This window comes from Ceratotherium simum, chromosome 35 (genome assembly GCF_057802395.1).
Source record: "Ceratotherium simum simum isolate JZ-2026a chromosome 35, ASM5780239v1, whole genome shotgun sequence".
Classification (NCBI taxonomy): Eukaryota; Metazoa; Chordata; class Mammalia; order Perissodactyla; family Rhinocerotidae; genus Ceratotherium; species Ceratotherium simum.
Window position 1 is genome coordinate 25,393,332 of NC_141934.1, and position 25,214 is coordinate 25,418,545.

At 44.4% G+C, this 25,214-nt stretch overlaps 1 protein-coding gene across 1 annotated transcript; it reads right to left on the reverse strand.

The window, feature by feature from the left end:
* Nucleotides 1–2,083: 2,083 nt before the first annotated feature.
* On the reverse strand, nucleotides 2,084–20,594 carry RILPL2 (Rab interacting lysosomal protein like 2). Its single transcript, XM_004430054.3, has 4 exons — nucleotides 19,945–20,594; nucleotides 13,052–13,203; nucleotides 8,257–8,367; nucleotides 2,084–2,638 (listed from the first exon to the last, which is right to left on the reverse strand). The coding sequence occupies exons 1-4, from the start codon at nucleotides 20,278–20,280 to the stop codon at nucleotides 2,608–2,610; spliced, it is 630 nt and encodes a 209-aa protein (XP_004430111.1). The 5' UTR covers nucleotides 20,281–20,594; the 3' UTR covers nucleotides 2,084–2,607.
* Nucleotides 20,595–25,214: the final 4,620 nt, after the last annotated feature.

Sequence of the window (25,214 nt, forward strand, 5' to 3'; positions counted from 1 at the left end):
AGTCCTTGGTTTAGGGGCAAAAGATGAGTTCCAGCACCAGGTTGAAGTGTTTGTCAGCTGTGTCACCTTAGACAAATCACTTACCATCTCTGAAACTTGTCCATCAAATGGGAAGAGTCCCTACCCACCTGCCTTGCAGGGTGTCCTGAGGATTCAGTCATTTATTTTTACATCTCACCTTGGAGGGGACAGTGTGGCCAAGTGCTCAGCCCTGGAACAGAAACTCTGGTTCCAGCACTTAGCAGTTGTGTAACCTCGGGCAGGTTACCCAACCTCCCTGTGCGCCACTTTCTCCTATAACATGGAGACACTATTGGTGCTGGTGTTGGCGTGACTGTGAGGACTGAATGAATTAATACATAAAGAGCACGTGGAGTAGTGCCTTGCACGTAGATAATCCTCCGTAATCAACGTTAGCTATTATTAGAATTAAAAATTGGGATGGTTTCTACCATTCACTGTTTACAAGTGCCCAGGACAGATAGATAACAAGCACTTCCAAGCTCTGACATTTAGTTGCTGTATCTATTTATTCGTTTTTTAAAGATGATTGCTACAGCAACCACGTCTGCTGCCTCCTGAAACCTGGCTGGAAAACCTGCTTCTGAGCCTGTTCCTGCCCGTGCTGGCTTGTAGATGGAAGCCTGTGGTGTGGGGGCAGCTGTGGCTCTGTTATCTGTGGCCACACCAGGCCCTGGCTCCTGGAGAAGTGCTCCCAGGACTTACCTTCCAGAATGCCCACGCCCCAGGGTCTGTGGATCTGAAGTCGGGATGCACAGATTTGATTCCCAAGTCGGCGCTCACCTCCGAGGTGCAGAAACTCCACCTCCACACCCCCACCCATGCGGGTTTAGGAACCAAGAGCCCCTGATCTAAGACTATGGAGATGACATTCAGGATTAAACTCTTAAATGTTGCCGACTTTCCTAGGGAGGCAGAGTGGCTGAAGCCTTGGTTGTGGAGTTTGCACCTGAGTTCAAGTCCCACTTCTTCCACTTTTGTTTTTTTGGTGAAGAAGGTTGGCCCCGAGCTAACATCTACTGCCAATCTTCTTTTTGCTTGAGGAAGATTGGCCCTGAGCTAACAGCTGTGCCAATCCTCCTCTATTTTGTATATGGGTCACTGCCACAGCATGGCTTGACGAGTGGTGTAGGTCCACACCTGGGATCCAAACCCACGAACCTGGGCCACCAAAGTGGAGTGCACTGAACTTAACCACTATGCCACTTGGCTGGCCCCGGCTTCTTCCACTTTTGAGCTGGGACCTTGGACAAGTCCCTTAGCCCCATCATGCTGTAACCTGCTCAGGTATACCACGGGAATAATAATAATACCCATCCCATAGGGGCACGGTGAGAGAATATGTGTAAGGTACTTAAAATGGTGTAGGCAAGGCATGCAATAAATTGCGTTATTAATATTAATTGCACTTTTTGGAGAATCGGGGTGCACAGACCTTCCCAGATAAGATCCCAGGCCTTAGAATCAGGCCTGCCTTTGTATCCTGGGCAGCCACTTCCTAGTTACATGACCTCGTGTGAGGTAGTTTAACGTTTTGGAATCTTGGTTTCCAAATCTGTAAACTGGGGGATTAGTACCAGTCCCCATCTCCCTGAGTTGTTAGAGGAATAAATGAGATAATCCGTGCAGCAGGCGAAACACGCTCAGTAAACCAGTGCTATTTACTAAGAAGACAGGCTCGCAGGATGTGTTCAGCAGGCTCATTAGTTTCTTTGCAAAGTGCAGCCATCTGCTGTCTATATACTGCATTTCATTGATTCCTAAATGCACTTTTTTTTTCACATTTTAACATCTCTGAAATCAGGATGAGCCTTAAAATCAATAGCGTCTTAATGTTATAATTTGCATTTTTTCTCTCACAGCAACACACAAAATAATAGTCATTCACTTAGATTTGACGAACTATATATGCACCATACACACACCACCATAGCTATGTATATGTATGTACACACACATATATATATACACAGTTTACAGATTTGGAAACCAAGACTCCGAAAGGTTGAAGTGCCTTACACAAGGTCACATAACTCTAAGAGACCACTCTAAAACACTTACAGAAAGTATAAAAGTCATTTTACTTTAATATAAAATCATGTAAAGAAAGTCATGTTAGCAAAATCAAATAGTCACTAAATATCAGTGAAATCGTCACTGGAAAGTCAATACCACATTTTCCTGTGTTCTCTTCTCCCCTCTCCCTTTGGGCTGATGTATTTGGCTGCCACACGGTAAAGACCAGGGTCATCTGTGGGACCAGAGGAGCAGAGCACACATCCGCACGCTGGAGGCCCCTGCGAGGCTGAAGTGGGCCAGGAGGGGGGCCCCGTTGCACTTCCCTTATGCCGGCTTGACTTCTTTGTGCCGCTTCACCTGCCCCGGCCAGGCCTTCGCGGGTGTCCAGTTCTGCAGCCGGGGAGGAAACGGTCACGAGAGAACCTCACCTCTTCCTCTCAGACGGCTTTGAGGGGAAACAAAAGAGCAAGTACAGTGTGTATGCGTGGCACGAAGAGATGATTCTGGAAGTCTTGGTGGGTTGTCTTCTCGAGTCTGAGAACAGCTGCCTTAGTCGTGGCCTTCAATCTATGTCTGCTTCCCTGATCGGAAAGAGAACCTGGGTGGAGAGAGAGAGTGGGGTCAGAGGGAGCAGGGAGAAGGGAGCAACGGGACAGAAGCCCCTGCAACATCTATCAGCAGCTCTTGCAGGCCACCGACTCATAAAATGACTCAGGGTTCCTTGTGGGACAGGCACTGACAGGGGCTTTCCATCTATCAGCTCATTTCACACTCCTCACAACTTAAGGAGGTAAGTGCAACCAATGTCTCTGTTTTATAGATGAGCAAACTGAGGTTCGTGAGGTTAAGTAACAGGTCCAAGGACACATAGTCAGTTGTGGAACCAGGAGTTGGACCCAGGGCCCACTTAACCACTGTGCTATACCCACAGATGGAGTCTGACACCATTTAAAAAAAATTTTAGGTGTTTTTATTGCAGAGGAAGTGATAACTTCTCAATATTACCTACAATTATAAAACAGATCATGGGCCGGCCCCGTGGCTTGGCGGTTAAGTGCGCGCGCTTCGCTGCTGGCGGCCCAGGTTCGGATCCTGGGCACGCACGGAGGCACCGCTTCTCCAGCCATGCTGAGGCCGCATCCCACATACAGCAACTAGAAGGATGTGCAGCTATGACATACAACTATCTACTGGGGCTTTGGGGGAAAAAATAAATAAATCAAAAAATGTTTAAAAAAAAAAAGAATAAAACAGATCTTTGCAATGAATAAAGATTAACATGTAAGTTCTTGGATAAAACATATAAACATATCCCCTGAAACATGAACACCAAACTTTCACCAAACTGTTTTTCCCCCTCTAGGCAAAGTTTTGTAAAGGAAGAATGTTTTCTGGGGTTGATTACAAAGTACAATCTCAATGCTATTTCCAGTTATGAGAAAGATGCAAAGATGGCCAGTGGGCTGTCAGTGATGGGAATATGGACTCTTGCTTCTCTCAAAGACAAACCCCCTGAGCACCACTAGCAGCTCTGCCAGCAATGGGAGGGGCGAGCCCTTGACTAGTGTTTGGACACAGGCGTTACTGCTCAGCAATCCTACCCTGAAGTCACACACTCTCCCCCCACCCTGCAGTTCCCTGTCTCAGGAAGTGACATCATCCCCCACCCCATCATTCAAGCCAGGAACCTCAGAGCTGTTCTTAACTCCTCCCTCCCCCATCTGCTTATTTTAGTCATCATGCCCCAAATATGTTCCTACCCACCACTGCTCATCTCCTCCGCTGCCACTCCCCCAGTCTAAGCCACCACAATGAGCACAAGAGCCTCCCCCTCACCCCCTGCCATCCAGTCAGCAGCAGCAGAATGACCATGGCACTAGGCGGAGCTGACTGAGTCATTCCTCAGCTTAAACCCTTCCACGGCTCCCCACTGTCCTCAGGATAAAGACAAAAATCCTTCTTAGCAGGACCTACTTCTTCAGAAAGTCATTCATTCATTCATTCATTCATTCCATTAGCTCAGTAAGCTTTTCTGACCATGAAACTGTGGCCTCACGCTCTTTAAACACGTGTCCTCAAGCTGGGTCGTGCACAGAATAAACATTTTATTTTTTCCGTATCAGGCTCAAACTCCAATTCAGTGACCCAGAGAACTCCCTTCGAAGAGGCAGAGAGAAACCAGCAGTTTGGATACTCAGCCAAAGCAAGTCCTAAATAAACACCCTTAGGCCCGACACCTGGTGTAGGGTGTGACATCTTTCCTTCATTATCTTACCTTCCTTGGGGAAGAAACGCGCCCCTTGGCCCAGCTGTGACTCTGTCACCCCAGCCTTCTCCACAAAGCAGCCAGAGTGAGCTTTATGTGTAAGTACAGTCACATCACTCCCCGGCTTAAAACCCTCCAGTGTCTTCCCAAGGCACGTAGACTGATGAAACTTCCCAAGTCCTCACTGGGACCCACGCCGCCCGAGCGATTCGACCCACGCCACCTCTCCGACCTCACCTCCATTCTCTGCCGCTCCAGCCATCCTGAGCTCTGTTCCACAAGCTCTCTCCAGCCTCAGGCCTTCACACCCACCATTCCCTCTGCTAGGAATGCTCTTCCCTCAGGTCTTTACAGTCTTTCAGGGTTCAGCTTGGATGCTGCCTCCTCACAGAAGCCTTCCAGGACTCCCCAAATCTAAGGGAGTCCCCTATCAACCTCCTTCTTGGTGCCCTATTTAGCGGTCTTCATAGCACGCATGGCTATCTGAAACTGTCCTGTTAGTACATTTCCTTACCGGTGCGCTCTCTGACTCCCCCTGCTGGAACATAAGCACCACGAGAACAGACTTTGTCTTCTTCACTGCATCCCAGCACTTAGAAGGGCGCCTGGCACATGGTGGGCCCTCAATAAATATTTGTTGAAGGAAGGAATGAATTTGGCATCAGGCGGTCTTGTCTGACAAAGCAGTTTTCAAGCAGCCATTCCTTAAAGTCTGGGAATCCTTAACTAAATTAAGCAGATGCCTACGCTGTGGGCTGTCTGCCCCTACAGAACCATCTCCTCCCTTCTCTACCCTGCCCTCTCCTCCCAGAGGCTGACCTCTATGGATGATAGCAACAAGCTCCCTTGTCCTCTAGCTTTGGGCTGGGCTCAGCCAATGAGAGGCAGCAGCAGGAGCTGGGCAGGTGGGAGGAGAGAGAGGTGGGGTATTTATTCCCGGCTCCCTCCCTGCCAGGTCTGTCTTATCAGTTGCTGTGCTCCTCTTCTGAAGGCCACACTCTCGTCTGACCCTCCTCCTTCCACTCCGCCCCTGCCTCTCCTCACAGTTCCCCCGCTCTGCCCCTCTGTTGCTGCTCTGGTCTGCTCAGGGCAGCTTTTCCATCCCTTCCTGGTTCCTTTAACCCTGCTCACACATCTGTAAGATGTCCCTTCTTTAAGTCTTTTCAGTCATTCCCTTTGAGTGTGCCACTTGTTTCTAGCCAGGACCCTGACAGTGACCCTGGGACCCTGCAATTTCACTCCTGGGTATATACCCCTGGGAGATTCACACACAGGTCCATGAGAGGACATGACTAAGCATGGAGATATTCATTGCAGCCCTGTGTACCTCGGGGGACTGCTGAAGGTGACCTGGGATCCCAACACTGGGAGAGGGAGCACTATGTGGGGTTAGAGGCAACAAGCTGGATGTCTACACTGCTATATGGATAGATTTTTAAAAACTGCTTAATGTCCATCAACAGATGACTGGATAAACAGAATGTGGTATACACATACAATGGAATATGATTCAGCCTTAAAAAGGAAGGAAATTCTGACACCTGCTACAACATGGATGAAACTTGAGGACAGTATGCTAAGTGAAATAAGCCAGTCACAAAAAGACAGATACCGTATGATTCCACTTATATGAGGTCCCTAGAGTAGTTAAATTCATAGAGACAGAAAGCAGAATGGTGGGTGCCAGGGGCTGGGGGAGGGGGATGGGGAGTTAGTGTTTAATGAGCACAGAGTTTCAGAACAGGATGACAAAAAAGTTGTTGAAATGGATAATGGTGACAGTTGCACAACACTGTGAATGTACTTACTGCCAGTGAATTGTACACTTAAAAATAGTTAAAATGGTAAATTTTATGCTATGTATATTTTATCATGATTTTAAAAAAACTAAGAAAAAAAAAATTCTAACAGTTCTCAAAGCCTAGGGGATCTTACCACGTATCGGCTGAAGCTATGCTGTCCAATATGGTGGCCACTGGCTACTCATGGCTTTTGAGCCTCTGAAACATGGCTAGTCTTAACTGAAATGTGCTGTGAGTGTAAAATATACACCAGATTTTGAGGGTTTCCAATAAAAAAAGGTTGTAAGATATCTCATTAATGTTTTATAGAGATCACATAACATGTGGAAATAATATGTTGGATATGTTGGGTTAATGAAATATATTATCAAAATAAAAAAAGGGTGCCTAATAAAAAAGAAAAAAACAACAGTGCTTAGTGAAAAAAAACCGACACTAGGAAACAGAATAAAGTGTTAAACAAAACATCAGTTACGTATTGAAAATACATCCTCATGAAACAACATATACTTTTTAGAACATGTTCAATACCCCATTAGGATGGATGGCAGGAGGGGAGCTGGGAAGTAGGATGGGGATGGGGATGGGGATGGGGATTAACAGGGAATAAACAAATCCAAGAGGCAAGCAGTCTGGTGCTGACAGTGAAGACTGTGTGCCAAGACCTGAGAATTATTACCTCAACCTTCTGTTCCCAAGGGCCAAAAAAAAGAAAAAGAAAAATTTCCTCCTCTTTCTTGAAATAAAGGCAAGAATGGAGGACAACCTAGAATCTCTGATCCCTCAAAAATATCTCCCCGTGGAATGGGAGCCCACGGAATCCTTGTAAAACAAGTCATTGCTGTATCCCTAGCACCCAGCACTCCTGGCACATGATATAGAGGGTTTGTTGACTGAATGAATGGAAGCAAGCAAGGTCCCCTCAGCCTCTATCAAGCAGTCCTCCCCAGAAGCGGGATTAATGGAGTGAGAGCAGAGGTGGGAGCCTGGCAGCTGAGGACCTAATACAGCCTGCAACGGTGCTTCATTTGGACCAAACAGTCTTTATTTTTTAACTTAAATTATTTGCCAGCATTTAGAAATCAGACTCCATGAACAAATCTGGTTTCTTGGCTTCTCTCAGGAATCAGAAGCTCTGGCACATGTCATCCCTTATCCAGACAGAACTGAGGGACAAATGGCCCCCTACCCCACCCCACACCCCCATCACTCATCCACATTAAGTGCCTGGCCTCTGTAGGCATTTGAGTTTGAGATCCCTGACCGAGGCTGTTTCTCAGTTTCCAAGAGACCAGGGGCTGGTAAACTGTCACCAGGCCAGACACTGTCAGAGCAACCAAGGTAAACAGGCTACTTGCCTCAGTGTGGGGTGGAGGAAAGGCGCGCCTGGCGACTGAGAAGGCACATCTCAGTGTGGTGGTCCAAGAGTTCCCCACATCGGAGTTGCCTAGGGAATTTATTAAAAATCCAGACTTCTGGGCCTCATCCTAGAACCACTGACAAGATTCCCAAGAATCTGAATTTTAAACAGGCATCCCACACACTATGGTTTGAGGTACAGCGCCCGCAGAAATGGGGGATTAACAATAGTGCACAAACAGGAGAGGGCTGTTCAAAGGAAACTGCATGACGTGTCCCAGCATCGGGAGACACAGCATCCTCCAAAGTTGGAGGTAGGAGAGGCAATGAATTAGCCCTCTTAAACTCCAATAATTATTGTTATTATGTTTTTCTTGTTGTAATACTATTATTATTTTTTGGTTATTGTTATTATATCAGAGGGAGGCAGTAGAGTGTAGAATCTGGATTTCCTTGGGTTTAAATCCTGACTTCACTATTTACTACCTGTGTGACCTCAGGCAAATTACTTTACCTCTCAGTATCTATCTCTCTACCCGTAACACGAGGATAATATTAGTTCCCACCTCATAGGGTTGTTGTGATGAGCCAATGAATTAACAGGTCTCTAGTGCTTAGACGACTGCCTGGTAGATATTGTAACATACCGACATCAAGTTTTCACATCAGCTGCAGCACCACCAGGAGAGCAGGACCTCCCCGTCCTGGGTAGCTGGCCAGCCTCCTCTCACCCCGACTCCTTCTTTTAGCAATTATTTAGTGGCAACAGGGGCCAGTGAGGTGACTTACAGCTTCCTTATGATTGTCTTCTCTTCCTTGTCACTGCTGGCGTTGCTGGTCCTGGCAACCAGAACATCTTTTTCTCTCCTTCCTGGGCCTTCTCTTGGTGGAATCAGGCCACTGGAAAAAGGAGACAAATAAATGGGTTGTTTTATTGCAGATCTCTTACCTGTGCAGTTCTGAAAGTGAAGGGTCTTAATAATTATTATTATATTAATAATAATATCATTGAAAGCTCTAGAGTCAGACAGATTTTGACTCAGATAATGAGAATCTTCCCTCCACCTTTCCAATGTGGATACCTCTTATTTCTTTCTCTTTTCTAATTGCATTGGCTAGTATTTCAAGTTTCTCCACTTTCTAGGAATATGATTATGTATAAATTCTCTAATTTAAGCCTTGATTTCCTAATCAGTAAAATGAGGATAATAAGAGTAACTACCTCCTAGGATTGACGGATTAAGTGAGATAATACATGGCACCTGACATTCATTCATTCAACAAATATTTATTAAGCCACAAACTGTGCCAGGGTACTATAGATAGAGCAATGAACAAAACAGACAAAATATCTTCTCTCATGCAATTTATATTCCAGTGGGGAAGGAACCAGTCAATAAACAAATAAATAAGTAAAAGAAATATATATATATATACTGTAAGTCCGATGGTGGTGATAAGAGCTAGATTGTTATTGATTGATAAGATATTGAGGTCAGGTGAAACAAAGAGGGCCAGAGTATTTCCCTGGATTTGATGTACAGAAGCTGGAGAAAGCTGTTCTTTCACTTGCTGAACTGGGACTGCCAGCAGCCACGTCTCCTGAGATTCAGAAAGGCATGTCTGCAACAAAAGATAACAAGGCCAACAAAGAGAAGCAGAGGGAAAGAACCGTGAGGCCTTAGTTACAGTTTTTTCTTTATTTCTGAGCAATTCTAGGATCCTTCTCAGCTATGTGAGCCAATAAAACCCCCTTTTGTGCTTAAGATAGTTTGAATTGGATTTGTCACTTGCAACCAAAAGAAGCCTGACCACAAGGAAGCATTTCAATGTACAACCCAGTAAACTCGTTAGATCCACTCGGGTCTTTTGTTGTGGTGCCTACTGGTAAATTTATGCCCGTGGCGTATCCCCCTTGCTACGGACTGAACTGTGTTCCCCCAGAATTCATATGTGGAAACCTAAACCCCAATGTGATGGTATTTGGAAATGGGACTTTGGGAGATGATTAGGTTTAGATGAGGTCACGAGGATGGGGCCCTCATGATGGGATTAATGCCCTTGTAAGAAGAGACACCAGAAGGCTTGCTCTCTCCCCAAATACTCAAGGACACAGCAAGAAGGTGGCCATCTACAAGCCAGGAATAGCCAGAACCAACCATGCTGGGACCTTGATCTTGAACTTCTAGCTTCCAGAACTGTGAGAAAAGAAATTTCTACTGTTTAAGCCACTCAGTCTACGGTATTTTGTTATGGTAGCCTGAGCTGACTGAGACACTCCTTTAAGGTATGAGTGTCAGAGAGTAGAATTCACCCTTCTCTCTCCTTCTTTGCAAAAGAGTTTTGCAAAGAATGGGCTCTTATTATTTAATATTATTATTTATATTTTTATTATATATATTTATTACAATGTTCATATTATTTAATAAGAAGCATCATCTAAAAATTCCCCTTTTCCATTACCTATTGTTACATAACACTCTAAAACTTAGTGCTTTAAAACAATGACGATTTATGATTTCTCAGGATGACTCTATTTCTTATGGTTGTCTTGGTGGTTCTCCTGCTGGTCTAGTCTGGGGTCCTCAGATGGCTGCATTCAGTTGATGGGCCAGCTCGGGGCTGAGTAAGCTGGGGCTGTCAGCTGGGGCACCTCAGTTCTCCTTCACGTGACCTCTCCATGTGACTATCTTGAGCTTCCTCACAGCATGGTGTCTTAAGCATTCCAAGAGCAGCATTCTGAGAGCACAAAAATGGGAGCCTCAAGGCTACTTAGAGCCCTAACCTAGGAAGCCAAACAGCAGCCCTTCCACCACATTCCACTGGTCAAAGCAGTTCAGAGAGCCATCCCAGATTTAAGGAGAGGGAAAACAGACTCTACCTTGATGAGAACAGAGTGGACAAGTCTCATTGCAAAAGGCATGCAGGATGGGAAAAATTGTTGTGGCCATCTTTGGAAACAGCCTGCCACATCTGCCGTCAGTTACAAACTATCATTAGTATGAGCTCGGGCCTCCAAATTGATGCAGTTGCTAAGAGAACACCTCAGTTGACATGCTGGTTTCTCCAGAATATATGACACAAATGACTAAACAGGATCCTGCTGTCTACTGGCCTGAACCAGACAGGAAGTGTGCATCTGTTGCTCTCTGGGAATTCAAAAAGGGAAATAAAGCGTGTTGCTTTATTCACTAATAAGCTGCCCATGGCAATGGCGGTTTAGCAGTTCCTGTTTGTAACTACTTGTTTCTGAAGTGCTTATTAAATGAGACGAAGACAGGTCTTTTCAGTAACATGGTTCCAACCTCAGCAGAAGAAAGAGTTAAATTCCTGCTGTCAGAACTCAGCCCTTTTGGATTTGGTTTCTAGAACATTTTTACTTTAATGCTGCTCTCTTAATGATGCTACATAGAAAGAACAATATCACTTGGGCTCTGTTTTATTTTGTTTTGAATTAGGGTATGTCCTTACTTTCAAACTTTCAGAGTCCAAACGTGGCATGATAATTAAAAGCACAGGCTCTGATGTCTGGCTGTCTGAGGTCATGTCTCACAGTTGCCACCACCAACCGTGGACTTCAAGCAGGTACCTGACCTCTTTGAACCATAGATCTTCTTGGGGATAACGTTACCTTACCTCACAGGCTTGCTGGGAACACTAATTGAAATGACGCTGGGAGCCGGCCCCATGGCTTAGTGGTTAAGTGCGCGTGCTCCACTACTGGAGGCCCAGGTTCGGATCCCGGGTGTGCACCGACGCACCGCTTCTCCGGCCATGCTGAGGCCGCGTCCCACATACAGCAACTAGAAGGGTGTGCAACTATGACAAACAACTATCTACTGCGGCTTTGGGGTAAAAAAAAGGAGGAGGATTGGCAATAGATGTTAGCTCAGAGCCGGTCTTCCTCAGCAAAAAGAGGAAGATTAGCTTGGATGTTAGCTCAGGGCTGACCTTCCTCACAAAAAAAAAAAAAAAAAGAAATGATGCTGGCATAGTAGATAGTAGATTGCCTGGCATGTGGTAAGCATTGATAAATATTAGCTGGCACTGTGTTTTTATTCTCTTGGTCTTTCCTTCTTCTGCCTTTAAGGAAACCTGATTTGTTAAACTCAGTGTTTCCCAGAATTATTTGACCATAGAGCCCCCTTTTCCAGAAATACCTATATGAAAGAAACATTTTGGGAAACAGTGGCACAGACAGACACAGCAGAGTCCAAACTCGATAAATTAACAGCTTCCTTACTTCCTCTCTTGCTTGTCCTACAATCCCTTCTCTATACAGTATTATTGTCATCTTTTTTAACTTTTAATTTTTACACAATTTCAAACTTACAGAAAAATTTAAGATTAGTACAAAGACTTTCCATATACTCTTTACCCAGATCCCCTAATTGTTTATCTATGTATCTTCTATCTATATACCTATCTAGCTACCTACCCATTCATCCACCTACTCATCCATCCATCCATCCATCCATCAACCCACCCACCGGTTTTTTTTTGTTTGTTTGTTTGTTTGTGAGGAAGATCAGCCCTGAGCTAACATCCATGCCAATCTTCCTCTTTTTTGCTGAGGAAAACTGGCCCTGAGCTAACATCTGTGCCCACCTGCCTCCATTTTATGTGGGACGCTGCCACAGCATGGCCTAACAAGCGGTGCATCGGTGCACACCCGGGACCTGAACCTGGGCCGCCAGCAGCAGAGCACACACACTTAACCACTATGCCACAGGGCCGGCTCCCTACCTACCCATCCATCCATGCATCTATCTATCTTCCACTTGAGAGTAAGTTGGAGACATCTTACCCCATTATTCTTAAATACTTCAGTGTGTATTTCCAAAGAACAAGGACATTCTCTTATATAACCAAGTAGTTATCAAAATCAGCACACTGATCTTTTAAAATAGTAAATCAGATCTGACCATTCCCTTGATTAAAACTTTCATTAAAACATGAAAACATGAGAAACATGAGAAGTCATTAAAACATGACTTCTCATGACACAATAAAGAGCTCCTTCCTGTGGCCAAGAAGGCATACCTCCTCAGGCTCTTCTAGACCCCCATCTATCTTGCGTTCCAGGATCTGCCACGGTGGGTCTCTTAAATTGGCCAAGCTGGTTCCTACCTCAAGGTCTTTGCACTTCATGCTTCTCTTTCCCCTACTAAATCTTTACATGGGTGGCTGCTTATTGTCATTCACCTTAGGGGGTCTTCCCTGACCACCGAATCTAAAGCAGGCCCCTCACCCACCTCCCATAGCCCTTGACTCCCCATCACGTCACCTTGTTTTACATTCTTCAGAGCACTCACCACCATATCCTGCCTGTTTATCTCAGGCTTCCTTCTTAATTGCCTGTCTTCCCCCTAGGCTAGATGGACTTTCTGTCTTCCCCCTAGGCTAGATGGACTTTCTCTGTTTTGTTCACTGCTGGATCCCCAGTGCCAGGAATAATGTCTGGCACACAGTAGGTCTTCAATCAGTTGGCTGAATGAACAGAAGAACAAATACGTAACATAACAAGGAATTCCAGGCAGGCCTGGCTCTGCGGTAGGAGCCTCCCCAGGCAGCAAAGCCCCACCTCTTGTAGCTCTGCAGCTCCTCCTGCACCACCAGCAACTGGGACTTGAGTTTGTTGCGCTCCTGTAGCACATCCCTCAGCTCCTGTAGAGTGAAGCGTGGTCTGTTGGGATCTGTCAGGTCAACTACCATCTTGTCTGGTCCCAGGCTTACCTGTAAGACAAGATGTCACTTATAGAGTGTCCCTCATGAAGATGGACAGTCCACCCCAGAAACCAAAGTTCTCTCGTTTCGTTACTCCCAGGGAGTCTACGAGATGAGACGTTGCCTGTTGGAAGCACTTCGTTGGTGGTAAAGAAGCAAAAGTTCTAAGTTCCATTCTCCAAGAAAAGAACCAGGGCTCCTTAGAGAATGGCTGATTCCAGGGCTGGAACAGGGAAAGTACAAGATGAGCATTCCGTGGTGTAAGGGATGGAGACATATCAAAATGACACAGTTTGAAGGAGCTCCTACTGGCCAAACTGAGAACAACTGGAATATCAAAATGAATAATAATAGCATGGAGACAACACATCAAATAAAAAAAGAATTCAGAAGTCCATACTTAAAAATTAAAAAATTAAAATTAATTAACTAATTAATGGGGATGTGATGGTTAATTTTATGTGTCAACTTTACTGGGTTAAGGGATGTTCAGATAGCTAGTTAAACACTATTTCTGAGAATGTCTGAGAGGGTGTTTCCAGAAGAGATTAACATTTGAATTGGTGAACTGAGTAAAGTAGATGGCCCTCCCCAATGTGGGTGGTTATCAGCCAATCAGTTGAGAGTCAGAATAGAACAAAAAGGCAGAGGAAGAGTGAATTCCTGCTCTCTGCTTGAGCTGAGACATTCGCCTTCTCCTGCCCTCAAACACTGAGGCTCCTGGTTCTTGGGCTTTCAGACCCAGAACGGGATTTACACCATCAGCCCCCTGATTCTCAGGCCTTCTGACTCAGACTAAATTATCCCACTGGCTTTGCTGGTTCGCCAGCCTGCAGACAGCATATTGTGGGACTTCTCTGCCTCCATAACTGTATGAGCCAATTCCTATAATAAATCTCCTCTTTTGGAACCAACTTAGTAATAATTGATTCAGGCAAGACTAATAAATGGATCTAAAACCTTTGGGTGCAAGTTTGCTGGGGAACAGGACATTTTACAAAGTTTCAAAGCATTTTCCCACAGGCTATTATTAATTACAAAGGGAATAAAAACACCTTGACAATGCAGAAATCTTGCAACCACCCCCTTAACCAAGTGATTGAACTTAACATCACCAATAATGACAAACTGAATCAGGGCCTCCTGACACGACGCACTGAGAAGGACACAGCATCACTTTAGTGTCATTCCTGCCAAACATGTAGAACTTGAATCTAATCATGAGGAAACATCAGGTCAAACCCAAATCAAAGGACATTCTACAAACCAACTGATGTATATAATCTTAAAAAATGTCAAGGTCATGAAAGACAAGGAAAAGTCAAGGAACTATTCCAGATGAAAGGTGACTAAAGAGATGTGTCAACTAATGGTACCGTATGACCCTGGACTGGATCCTGTATCAGAAAAAAAAAAAATGCTATAATGGACATTATTGTGAATTTTGAATATGGATGGTATATTAGGTCTTAGTATTCTATCAACTCTTTCCCCTGAATTTGATCATTTATTGTGGTTATGTAATAGTATGTCTTCAGAGAGACACACTGAAGTATTTAGGGTAAAAGATCCTAATCTTTTACTAATCCTGCAACTAACATAATGTATGCTCAAATAGCTGAGCAAAAATATGAGTGAATAAATAATATATTTACATAAATATTTTTGTATATACACTTAAATGTATATATGTGTGTATACACACATATGTGTGTGTAAATACGTATGTATGTGTGTATACACATATGTGTGTGTGTAAATATGTATGTATGTGTATACACATATATGGGTGTGTGTGTAAATATGTATGTATGTATATAAATACATCAGTGTGTATCTCCTAAGACATACTACATACATACACACACACATATATACACACACCTGAATACAACACCTGAATCGAGATGAAAGGTATATAGGTATTCATTGCAATTCTTCTGTAGATGTGAAAGTTCTTAAAACTAAAGTTAAAATAAAGCAAACGTTTGGAGCTGGCCCTGTGGCGTAGCGGTTAAGTGTGTGCACTCTGCTGGTGGCGGCCCGGGTTCGGATCCCGGGCCTGCACCGACGCACCGCTTGTCAGGCCATGCTGTGGTGGCGTCCCACATAAAATGGAGGAAGATGGGCACGGATGTTAGCTCAGGGCTAGTCTTCCTCAGCAAAAAAGAGGAATATTGGCATGGATATTAGCTCAGGGCTGATCTTCCTCACACACAAAAAAAAGCAAACGTTTGAAAACAACCTAAATGTCCATTAATAGAAGCCTAGTTAAATAAACTAAGGCACAACCACACTGTGGAATATTCCACAGGTGATAAAGAGAATAACGCAACTATAAAGAGAAATCCAATAGTGAGTGGCCATGTTCCTCCCACCAGACTGACAAAGACCAGCACGTTTGAAAACACACTGCATTGTAAAGGTTGTGGGGAAATGGACACTTACACTGATTGCCGAGCGAACGGATCTCCTTAACCTCTTCGGAGTACAATTTGGCAATACTCACCAAATTTCAAATGTGCCTTTCCTTTGACACAGTGAGTCCATTTTCTCTAGATACTCTCCCTCAGGGGCCAAATGGCATATGTCAGGGTTATTCATTTTTGCATGTGCAAAGAGAAAATGATTGGAAAATAAACTTCTTTTGATAGGAGACTGGTTAAAGCAGAGATTTTTTTTTTGCTGGGAAAGAGTTGCCCTGAGCTAACATCTGTTGCCAATCTTCCTTTTTTTTTTTCTCCCCTCCCCAAAGTCCCAGTACATAGCTGTACACTCTAGTTGTAAGTCCTTCTAGTTCTTGTATGGGAGCCACCACAGCATGGCTACTGACAGACGAGTGGTGTGGTTCTGCACCCAGGAACCGAACCTGGGCCACCAAAGCGGAGCACACAGAACTTTCACCACTAGGCCATCAGGGCTGGCTCTAAAGCAGAGATTCTTAACCTTTTTTTGTGCCCTGGACCCTTTTGGCAGCTTGGTAAAGCCCACGTGGACTCCTTCTCAGCACAATGTTTTTAAATGTATAAAATAAAACACACAGGATTACAAGGAAACCAACTAAGATGACATACAGTCATCAAATCTTCTGAAAATAAATTTATGATGAATATACATGATTCTTTATTGAATAACATGATCTAGCCACAGGTCTAATAAAATACTGAACAAAAACAAAGTTTTGAGATATGTACTACACTGTAATGAGAGATGAGAATATCTGTGATTTCTACGGGTGGTTGTCACAAGTATTGCTAATATTACTGTGATTTGTTGTCTACATTCAAAATTGAAGAAAGTGACTAATTTCAGTTGGAGGTTGGCAAAAAGAAAAACATAATTTTTTTCCCATGCAAATTCATGGATCCCTTGAATTAGAATCACGATCCTCTTGGCGGGTCCACAAACTCCAAGTTAAGAACCCTCAATTGAACAATTGATAATACTGTACAGTGAAAGTTTTCAAAAGCCATTAAAAGATGAGGAAGCTCGGGGCCGGCCCGGTGGCGCAAGCGGTTGGGTGCGCGCGCTCCGCTGCGGCGGCCCGGGGTTCGCTGGTTTGGATCCCGGGCGCGCACCGACGCACTGCTTGGCAAGCCATGCTGTGGCGGCGTCCCATATAAAGTGGAGGAAGATGGGCACAGATGTTAGCCCAGCGCCGTCTTCCTCAGCAAAAAAAGAGGAGGATTGGCGGATGTTAGCACAGGGCTGATCTCCTCACACACACAAAAAAAAAGATGAGGAAGCTCGTTAATTCTGATTTAGTAGAACTTTCATGCTACGTTAAGTGAAAACAAGCAAGAGGGAGAACAGGGTGTATATTACAATACCATTTGTGTAAAAAGAGGAAAAATATATTCACATCTGCTTATGTTTGCATAAAGCATCTCTGGAAGGATACACAAGAAACTGATCATTTAAATTTTTTCCAGGGAGGGGAAGTGAGTGGCTGGGGGTGGAGAGAGATGGGGAGGGAAATTTTTCAAGACAAACACTTGTGTACCTTTTGAATTCTGAACTTAAATTTTTAAAAAAGAAAGAAGAAAACCACCTCATACCTATTAAGATGGCTACTGTAAACAAACAAACAAAACAGAAAATAACAAGCGCTGGCGAGGGCGTGGAGAAATTGGTCTTGTGCACCCCTGCTGGGGATGTAAAATGACGCAGTCACTATGGGAAACTGTATGGCAGTTCCTTCAAAGATTAAAAATAGGATTATCATGTGATCCAGCAATTCCACTTCTGGGTATCTACCCAAAAACACTGACAGCAGGGACTTGAAGAGATCTCTGTACATTCCTGTTCATACAGCATTATTCACACTAGCCAAGGGATGAAGCAAACCAAGTGTCCACTGACAGACGAATGGATAAACGAAATGTGGTCTATCCATGAAACGGAATATTATTCAGCCTTTAAGAGTAAAGAAATTCTAACATATGCCACAACATGGATGAACCCTGAGGACATATGTTAAGTGAAATAAGCCAATGACAAAAGGACAAATATTATACGATTCTACTTATAAGAAGATAAGAACAGGCAAATTCATAGAGATAGAAAGCAGAACAGGAGTTAGCAGAGGCTTGGGGAGGAGGGAATGGGGAGTTAATGTTTAATGGCTACAGAGTTTCAGTTTTGCAAAATGAAGAGTTCTGGAGAGGATGGTGGTGATGGTTGCACAACAACGTAAATGTACTCAATGCCACTGAACTGTACACTTGAAAATGGTTAAAAGGGTAAATTTTATGTGTGCTTTACCACAACTAAAAATAAAAAAAACAAAAAAGAAAGAATAAGGCATATTTTTATGAACTGTCTAGTGGCACTAAACATTCTCTGTGCCTTTTTCCCCACCCCCGTTCTTAAGCCTGTGGTTTGGGAGGAAAATGTGCCATCTCATCTGCTGGCTGATGAAGCTTGTCCACTGTGCCCCATACGGGAAATGACCAGGTCCCTGAGCAGACCACACTGTTCATGGTCCATAGTGGGGCTTCCTCCATTTCCTCGTGCCTGGAGTTGGAGGTGACAGGAAAAGAGCACAAAATGTGAGCTGAGTGATCTTGGGCAAGTCATTTAACTGCTCATGAATCTCAAAAGCCAGGCTACTAATCGTGATACTTGACCATCTTATATGATGGATATTGAAGTAGAACCTTCTCTACAAATATAATTGTCACTGTGACTAATGAGTAGGTGAAATGAAAGTGTACCAGGGAAGCTACCAGAAACCTTCATTCTTCCCTGTGAATTTCAGCAACCTCGTTCCTGTTGTCCTTCCGTGGCACACTCCTCAGCTGTAATCTTGTACTCTAGTTCTGGAGGTCTGTGTGTCTTACCTCTCCCACTGGATGTCAGCTCCGTGGGGGCAGGGACCTTGTCTAATTCACCTCCATAGCCCCAGAGCCCGGCACAGCGCAGTCACTCATCAAATGTTAGTACCAAAAAAAAAGTCAAAATATACAAAAAATACTGTATTTTAGTACCGTGTTTTAAGACTAGCATCTCTGAGCTCAAAATCCTGCCTCCACCTCTTATGTGCTATAAGTTCTTAGGCAAATTACTTAACTATTCTATGCCTTCATTTCTGTAAAATGGGTATAATAATAGTGTCAGGATTAAATGAGATAGTCCACTTAGGGCAGCTTTTTTTTTTTTTAACCGTGGCTGGAGACCCACTAATGAGTTATGATATTAATTTAGTGAGTTGCAACAAAAATTTTAAAATTAATAAAAATAGAATAGGGAAGTATGACTGTGCATCCTGTTTAGTAAGGGTGAGATAAGGTAAACTGTTTCTTGAAATATAATTTTGTAAAATGGAAGTATAACACACATACAGTAAAATGCACTAATCTTGAGTTTATAGCTTGATGATTTTTACCATATGTATACACCCAAGTAACCACACTTGGATTAGCTCCCTATAAATTTCCCTCCTGCTCCCCACCACCCTCCTCTCCCCAGGGCTACCATCAACCTGTGTTCTATAGGTAAAGATTATTCTGCCTGTTCTCGAATTTCACATACAGAAGGCTCTTTTGCGCCTGGCTTCTGTCTCGTAATGTTACATCTGTGAGATTCATCAATACAGCTGTGTGTACCAGCACTCTGTTCTTTTTCATTGTTGTGTAGTATTCCATTGTGTGAATCTACCACAATTTAAAAAATCCATTCCTCTGCTGCATTTGGGTTATTTCCAGTTTGGCACAATTACGAATAAAGCTGCTCTGAATATTCTTGTACATGTCTTTTTGTGGTCATAAGCACTAATTTCTCTTTAGATAAAATGTATTTCTCACTCGAGGTCAAAGATTCTCAAAGTGTGATGCCGGGACCAGCAGCAGCAGCAGCCAGGAACTTGTTAGAAATGCAGATTCTCAGGTCCCACTCCAGACCTACTGAGTCAGACACTCTGAGGCTGGGGCCCAGCAATCTGTGTTTTAAGGAACACTCCGGGTGACTGTGATGCATGCTAAAGCTTGAGAGCTTGCTCTAGGTCCGGGTCAAAAATGCTGGAAGCCACTGATTTAGAACATACTCAGCAGGGGGCCAGCACCTAGTCCGTGCTCAATAAATGGTAACTACCCTAGAGCTTCTACTCTGAGGACTGGATACTCGCGGCGTGGGAGGACTTGTTTTGAGGGGTCTAGATGTTGAAGAGAGGAAAGGGGGCCTCTCTGCCAGTGGGCGCTGTCCCACGACTTCAGGGCTGCGCGGGCAAGGCCCCCTCCCTCGCGCACTCACCTCGGGGCTGGCCGCCGAGGCCCCTCTCCGCAGCCCCTCCACCTCCTTCCTGAGGTTGTCCCTCTCCATTCTCAGCTCCTCCGCCGTCAGGCTGCCCTCATTCACCAGCGTCTCCAGCATCTCCAGCACGCGGACGATCTTGAACTGCAGCTGTGTCACGCGGGGGTCGCTGCCCAGGGCCATCAGCTCGCGGCCCATCACGTAGGAGATGTCATACACGTCCTCGGCGGTCAGCTGGAAGGGGCTCTTGCCCAGAGCCCCCTCGGGCCCAGCCTCGTCCCCCTCCTCCTCTTCTTCCTCCTCCTCTTCCTCCTCTCGCAAGGGGGGCTCCTCCATGGCCGCCCAGAGTCCTGCAGCCTCCGGGGCCGCTGGCTCAGAGTCTCCAAGCGCCGACCTCCTCCCGGCCGGGAAAACTTTCCGCTGGGCAGAGGACCCTGCCGGCCCAGGCCCCGGGGCTGGCCGCGAGCGGCCAATCAGCACAGCCCAGGCGTGGGCCCGGGCGGGGGGCGCGGGGGAGAAGGAGGCCGCGCGGGGCCCCCGCCGAGGAGCGTGCAGGAGAGCGGCCTCCAGGATGTGGTTTGGAGCACGAAAGGGCGACAGCGAGAAGAGGCACGGGGAGGTTGAGCGCTGACGGCGGCTGCTCCCTGTCTGGGCGCCGCTGCCGGCCGGGGGCGGGGCGGGGCCCCGAGCTCCGCCCCGGTGACGCCGCGGCCCAGGCCGGTTTCCAGGGAGGCCCGGGCGGAGTTTCCACGGCGAGGCAGGGAGAGCGGGTGAGCAGCGCACAGCTCGTCCTTTCCACACGCAAGCTTTCCAGCCGTAGAATTTGCATTGTACGTGGAGGGAGATCCGGGTCTCAGGCTGAGGGTATTTTCTGAAGCCTGCGGCAACAGAAAGAGCTGTTGGCGGCAGCGCGCCGAGCCCAGAGGCCTGGGTGGCGCGCAGCTCCCAGGCCAGTTGTCGCCAGGACCTGCGGCGTCTGACCCTCAATAAGATGGAGAGTCCCTGCTCTATGCACTTTGCTGGTTCCTGGGCTCCTCCACTTAACCACCGTTGTGGCCTTGGCAAGTGACCACTCCTCCGAGCCTCAGTTTACTCCTCTGTAAATAACAGCTCCTAGGTGGTAGGGCTGCTGGGGGAATATAGGAGATGAGACCACAAGATAATGTGGCCACAGAAAGCATTAGGCAGCACTCAAAAGGTGTTAGCTGGTTTCTTCATGCTGTCCTCCAATAAACATTAAGCTTGTGTGCGAGACACTTCGCACGTGGGTCGGCGTGGGAGGAGTAATAAGACAAAAATCACTGTCTGCTTTGAAAATTAGAAAGCGTTCTACAGATATACAGGGGATTACTGAGAATACTAGCAGAGTGCATGACAAAACGAGCTATTTTAGATTTGATTAGAGGTTTGTAATAGTCACAGGAAGAAAACTCAGCAAGGAGCTTGTCTTTCCCAGGCATATATTGGCAGCGTTCTTTGTGGTAGATGTACCCGATTTTCTCTACTCTGAGGTTCTAGAATCACAATGCAGAGTGGACACGGATAAAATAAATAAAAACCGAAACAAACAAAATACAAGTGTACAATGTTCCAACGATCAAAGTGAGGTCCCCATTGGAGGGCTCAGTAATCCATAAATCACAGATGTGACAACACAGTGATTAACTACTGAGATAAAATATTACACTTACCATAAATAAAATATGGTATATCCATACAATGGAATATTATTCAGCCATAAAAAGGAATGAAGGAATAGAATAGAAAGCCCAGAAATAAACCCTTGCAAATATGGTCAAGTGATTTTCAACAAGGGAGCCAAGACCATTCATTGGGGAAAGGACTGTCTTTTCAACAAATGGTGCTGGGAAAAGTGGACACCCACATGCAAAAGTATGAAGTTGGACCCTTACCATATACCATATAAAAAAATGAACTCCAAATGGATCAAAGATCTAAACATATAAAACTCTTAGAAGAAAACATAGGGGAAAAGCTTTATGTGGATTTGGCAATGATTTTGGCAAAAGCACAGGCAACAAAGGAAAAATTAGATAACCTGGACTACATCAACATTTAAAACTTGTGCATCAAAGGCCACGATTAACAGAGTGAAAAGGCAACCTACTGAATGAGAGAAAATAATTTGCAAATCACATCTGTTGAGGAGTTAATATCCAGAATATATAAAGAACTCCTATAATGCAATAACAACAAAACAATAACCCAATTAAAAAATGAGCAAAGTAAAAACAGACGCAAAATCCTTAGCAAGATATTAGCAAACAGAAGTTAGCACTATATAAAGTACTATATACCATGACCAAGGGGGGTTTATTCCATGCATGCAAGGCTGGTTCAAAAAAAATCAGTCTATGTAATCTACCATATTACAAGCTCTAGAATCCACAAAAAACTATTAAAACTAATAAACAAGCTCAAAGTTGCAAGATATAAGATCAATATACAAAAATCAATTGCATTTCTAAACACTTGCAAGGAATAACCTGAAAATGAAATTATGAAAACAATTCCACTTAGAATGGCATCAAAAAGAATAAAATATTTAGAAATAAATTTGACAAAAGAAGTGCAAGACTCGTACACTGAAAACTACAAAACATCGAGAGGAATTAAAGACCTAAATAAATGGAAAGACATCCCATGTTCATTAATTGTAATACTTAATAGTGTTAAGATGGCAGTACTTTCCATCTTACATCTCCAATTGATCTACACAATCAGCACAATCCCTACCAAAATCGGTGCAGAAAAGAATTAAAAAAGCAGGCTCAAGACTGCTATCATTTGAAAATCCTGCTTGCAAGGTTGGCGCTTGGCTAGGATCTGGGAACCTGGATTTGACGAGGGTTCCCACCACCCCAACCAGTAAGAGTAGCTCACTGTGCCCTTCCTGTTTGCACAAACAACATGGTTTATGGTGAACACCAGCTTTCCTCCTGGGAGTCTGGAATTTTGGTATTCCTAGGCAGAGGGTGCCTGCAGGACCAGAGCCAAGTAAAAACCTTTGACACAGAGTTTCTAATGAGTTTCCTTTGTAGACAATATTTCACACATGTTCTCACAGCTCGTTAATGGGAAGTTATGCTAAGTCAAAGAAGCTAGTCACAAAAGACCTCGTATTGTATGATTCCATTTATGTAAAATGTCCAGAATAGGCAAATTCATAGAGACAGAAAGTAGATTAGTGGTTGCCTAAGACTGGAGAGGTATAGGGCTGGGGGGGCTGGGGTGTGATAGCCAAAGGTTATGAGGTTTCTCTTTGGGGTGATGAAAATGTTCTAAACTTGATTTGATAACTCTGTGAATATAATAAAAATCATTGAATTGTACACTTTAAATCAGTGAATTATATTTCAATTAAGCTGTTATGAAAAATAAAGAATAATGGGCAAAGGACTTGGATAAATATTTCTCCAAAAAGATATACAAGTGGCCAAAAAGCACAGGCAAAGATGCTCAATATCACTAATTATTAGGGAAATACAAATTAAAATCACAATCAGGTATCTCTTCACACTCATCAGGATGGCCACTATTAAAAAAAGGCACAGAAAATCACAAGTGTGGGAGAGGATGTGAAGTCGGAAGTCTTGTGCACTGCTGGCGGGAAGGTGCGATGGTGTAGCCACCACCGAAACAGAATGGCGGTTCCTCAAAAACTTAACAACAGAATTATCATATGATCCAGCAATACCACTTCTGGGTATATGTCCAAAAGAATTGAAAGCAGGGTCTCAAAGAGGTATTTTCACACCCATGTGCATAGCAGCATTATTCACAATAGCCAAAAGGTGGAAAGTAACCCAAAGGTCCATCCACGGATGAATGGATAAACAAAATGTGGTCTATCCGTACAATGGAATATGATTCAGCCTTAAAAAGGAAAAAGAAATTCTGACACATGCTACAACGTGGATGAACCTTGAGAACATTATGCTCAGTGAAATAAGCTAGTCACAAAGAGATAAATACTATATGATTTCCCTTACACGGGGTATCTAGAGTATAAACTTTATTATTTTTTTTTGTGTGAGGAAGATCAGCCCTGAGCTAACATCCATGCCAATCCTCTTCTTTTTGCTGAAGAAGACCCGCCCTGAGCTAACATCTATTGCCAGTCCTCCTCCTTTTTCTCCCCAAAGCCCCAGTAGATAGGTGTATGCCATAGTTGCACATCCTTCTAGTTACTGTATGTGGGACGCCACCTGAGCATGGCCGGCCGAGCAGTGCCCGGGATCCGGACCCGGGCCGCCAGTAGCAGAGCGCATGCACTTAACCGCTAAGCCACAGGGCCGGCCCCTAGAATATAAACTTTAGAAACAGAAAGTAGAATGGTGGTTGCCAGGGTCTAGGGGGACTTGAGGAATGGGGAGTTGTTGCTTAATGGATATAGAGTTTCAGTTTTGCAAGATGAAAAAGTTCTGGAGATTGGTTGCACAGCAATGTGAATGCACCTAACCCTACTGAACTGTACACTTAAAAATGGTTAAGATGGTAAATTTTATCTTATGTGTACTTTACCAAAATTTTTAAAAAGTGCATGAGGAAACTCTGTGGGGTGATCTTGACTTGGTGGAGGTCACATGAGTATATACGTACAAGGTAAAAAGTTGTGGAGCTGTACACAATATTTGTGCATTTCCTTTAGGTAAATTAGACCTCAATAAAGTGCTGGGGGGAGGGAAGGAGTGAAGCAGTGATCCACACTACAATGTGGATGAACCTTGACAACATTTTGCTAAGTCAAAGAAGCCAGTCACAAAGGGTCACGTATTGTGATTCCATTTATGTGAAATGTGCAGAATAGCAAATCCGTAGAGACAGGAAGATTAGTCGTTGTCTAGAGCTGGGAGAGGGGGATGGGCAGTGACCGCTAATGCAGACAGTTTCTTTTTGGGGTAATGAAAATGTTCTCAAATTAGATTGGGGAGATGGTTGCACAACTCTGTGAATTTACTAAAAACCAATGAACTGTACAGTACAAATGGGTGAATTTTATGACGTGAATTATGTCTCAATGCTGGTAAGTGGAAGTAGCCTTCTAAGAGCAATGTTATCAGAAAGAATTTAATGTTGCTGCATTTCCTTTTCTTTACCTTCAGGATCCCCAGCCACCACTGCTGGCATGAATCTCTTCTGCACCAGTGTCCTCCTCAAAAGTTCCTTCTGCCTTGAAATTTCCCTAGAAATTCACCCTCGAAGGCGCCATATCTTCCTTCCTCTGTGCTGTATATCCTTTTGTTACA

Coding starts and splice junctions, on each gene's coding strand:
- RILPL2 (XM_004430054.3), bottom strand. CDS start 20,280: ATGGAGGAGCCCCCCTTGCGAGAGGAGGAAGAGGAGGAGGAAGAAGAG. Junction 13,204..19,944: donor CCTCGGCGGCCAGCCCCGAG/GTGAGTGCGCGA, acceptor CTTGTCTTACAG/GTAAGCCTGGGACCAGACAA. Junction 8,368..13,051: donor GAGCTGCAGAGCTACAAGAG/GTGGGGCTTTGC, acceptor TCCTTTTTCCAG/TGGCCTGATTCCACCAAGAG.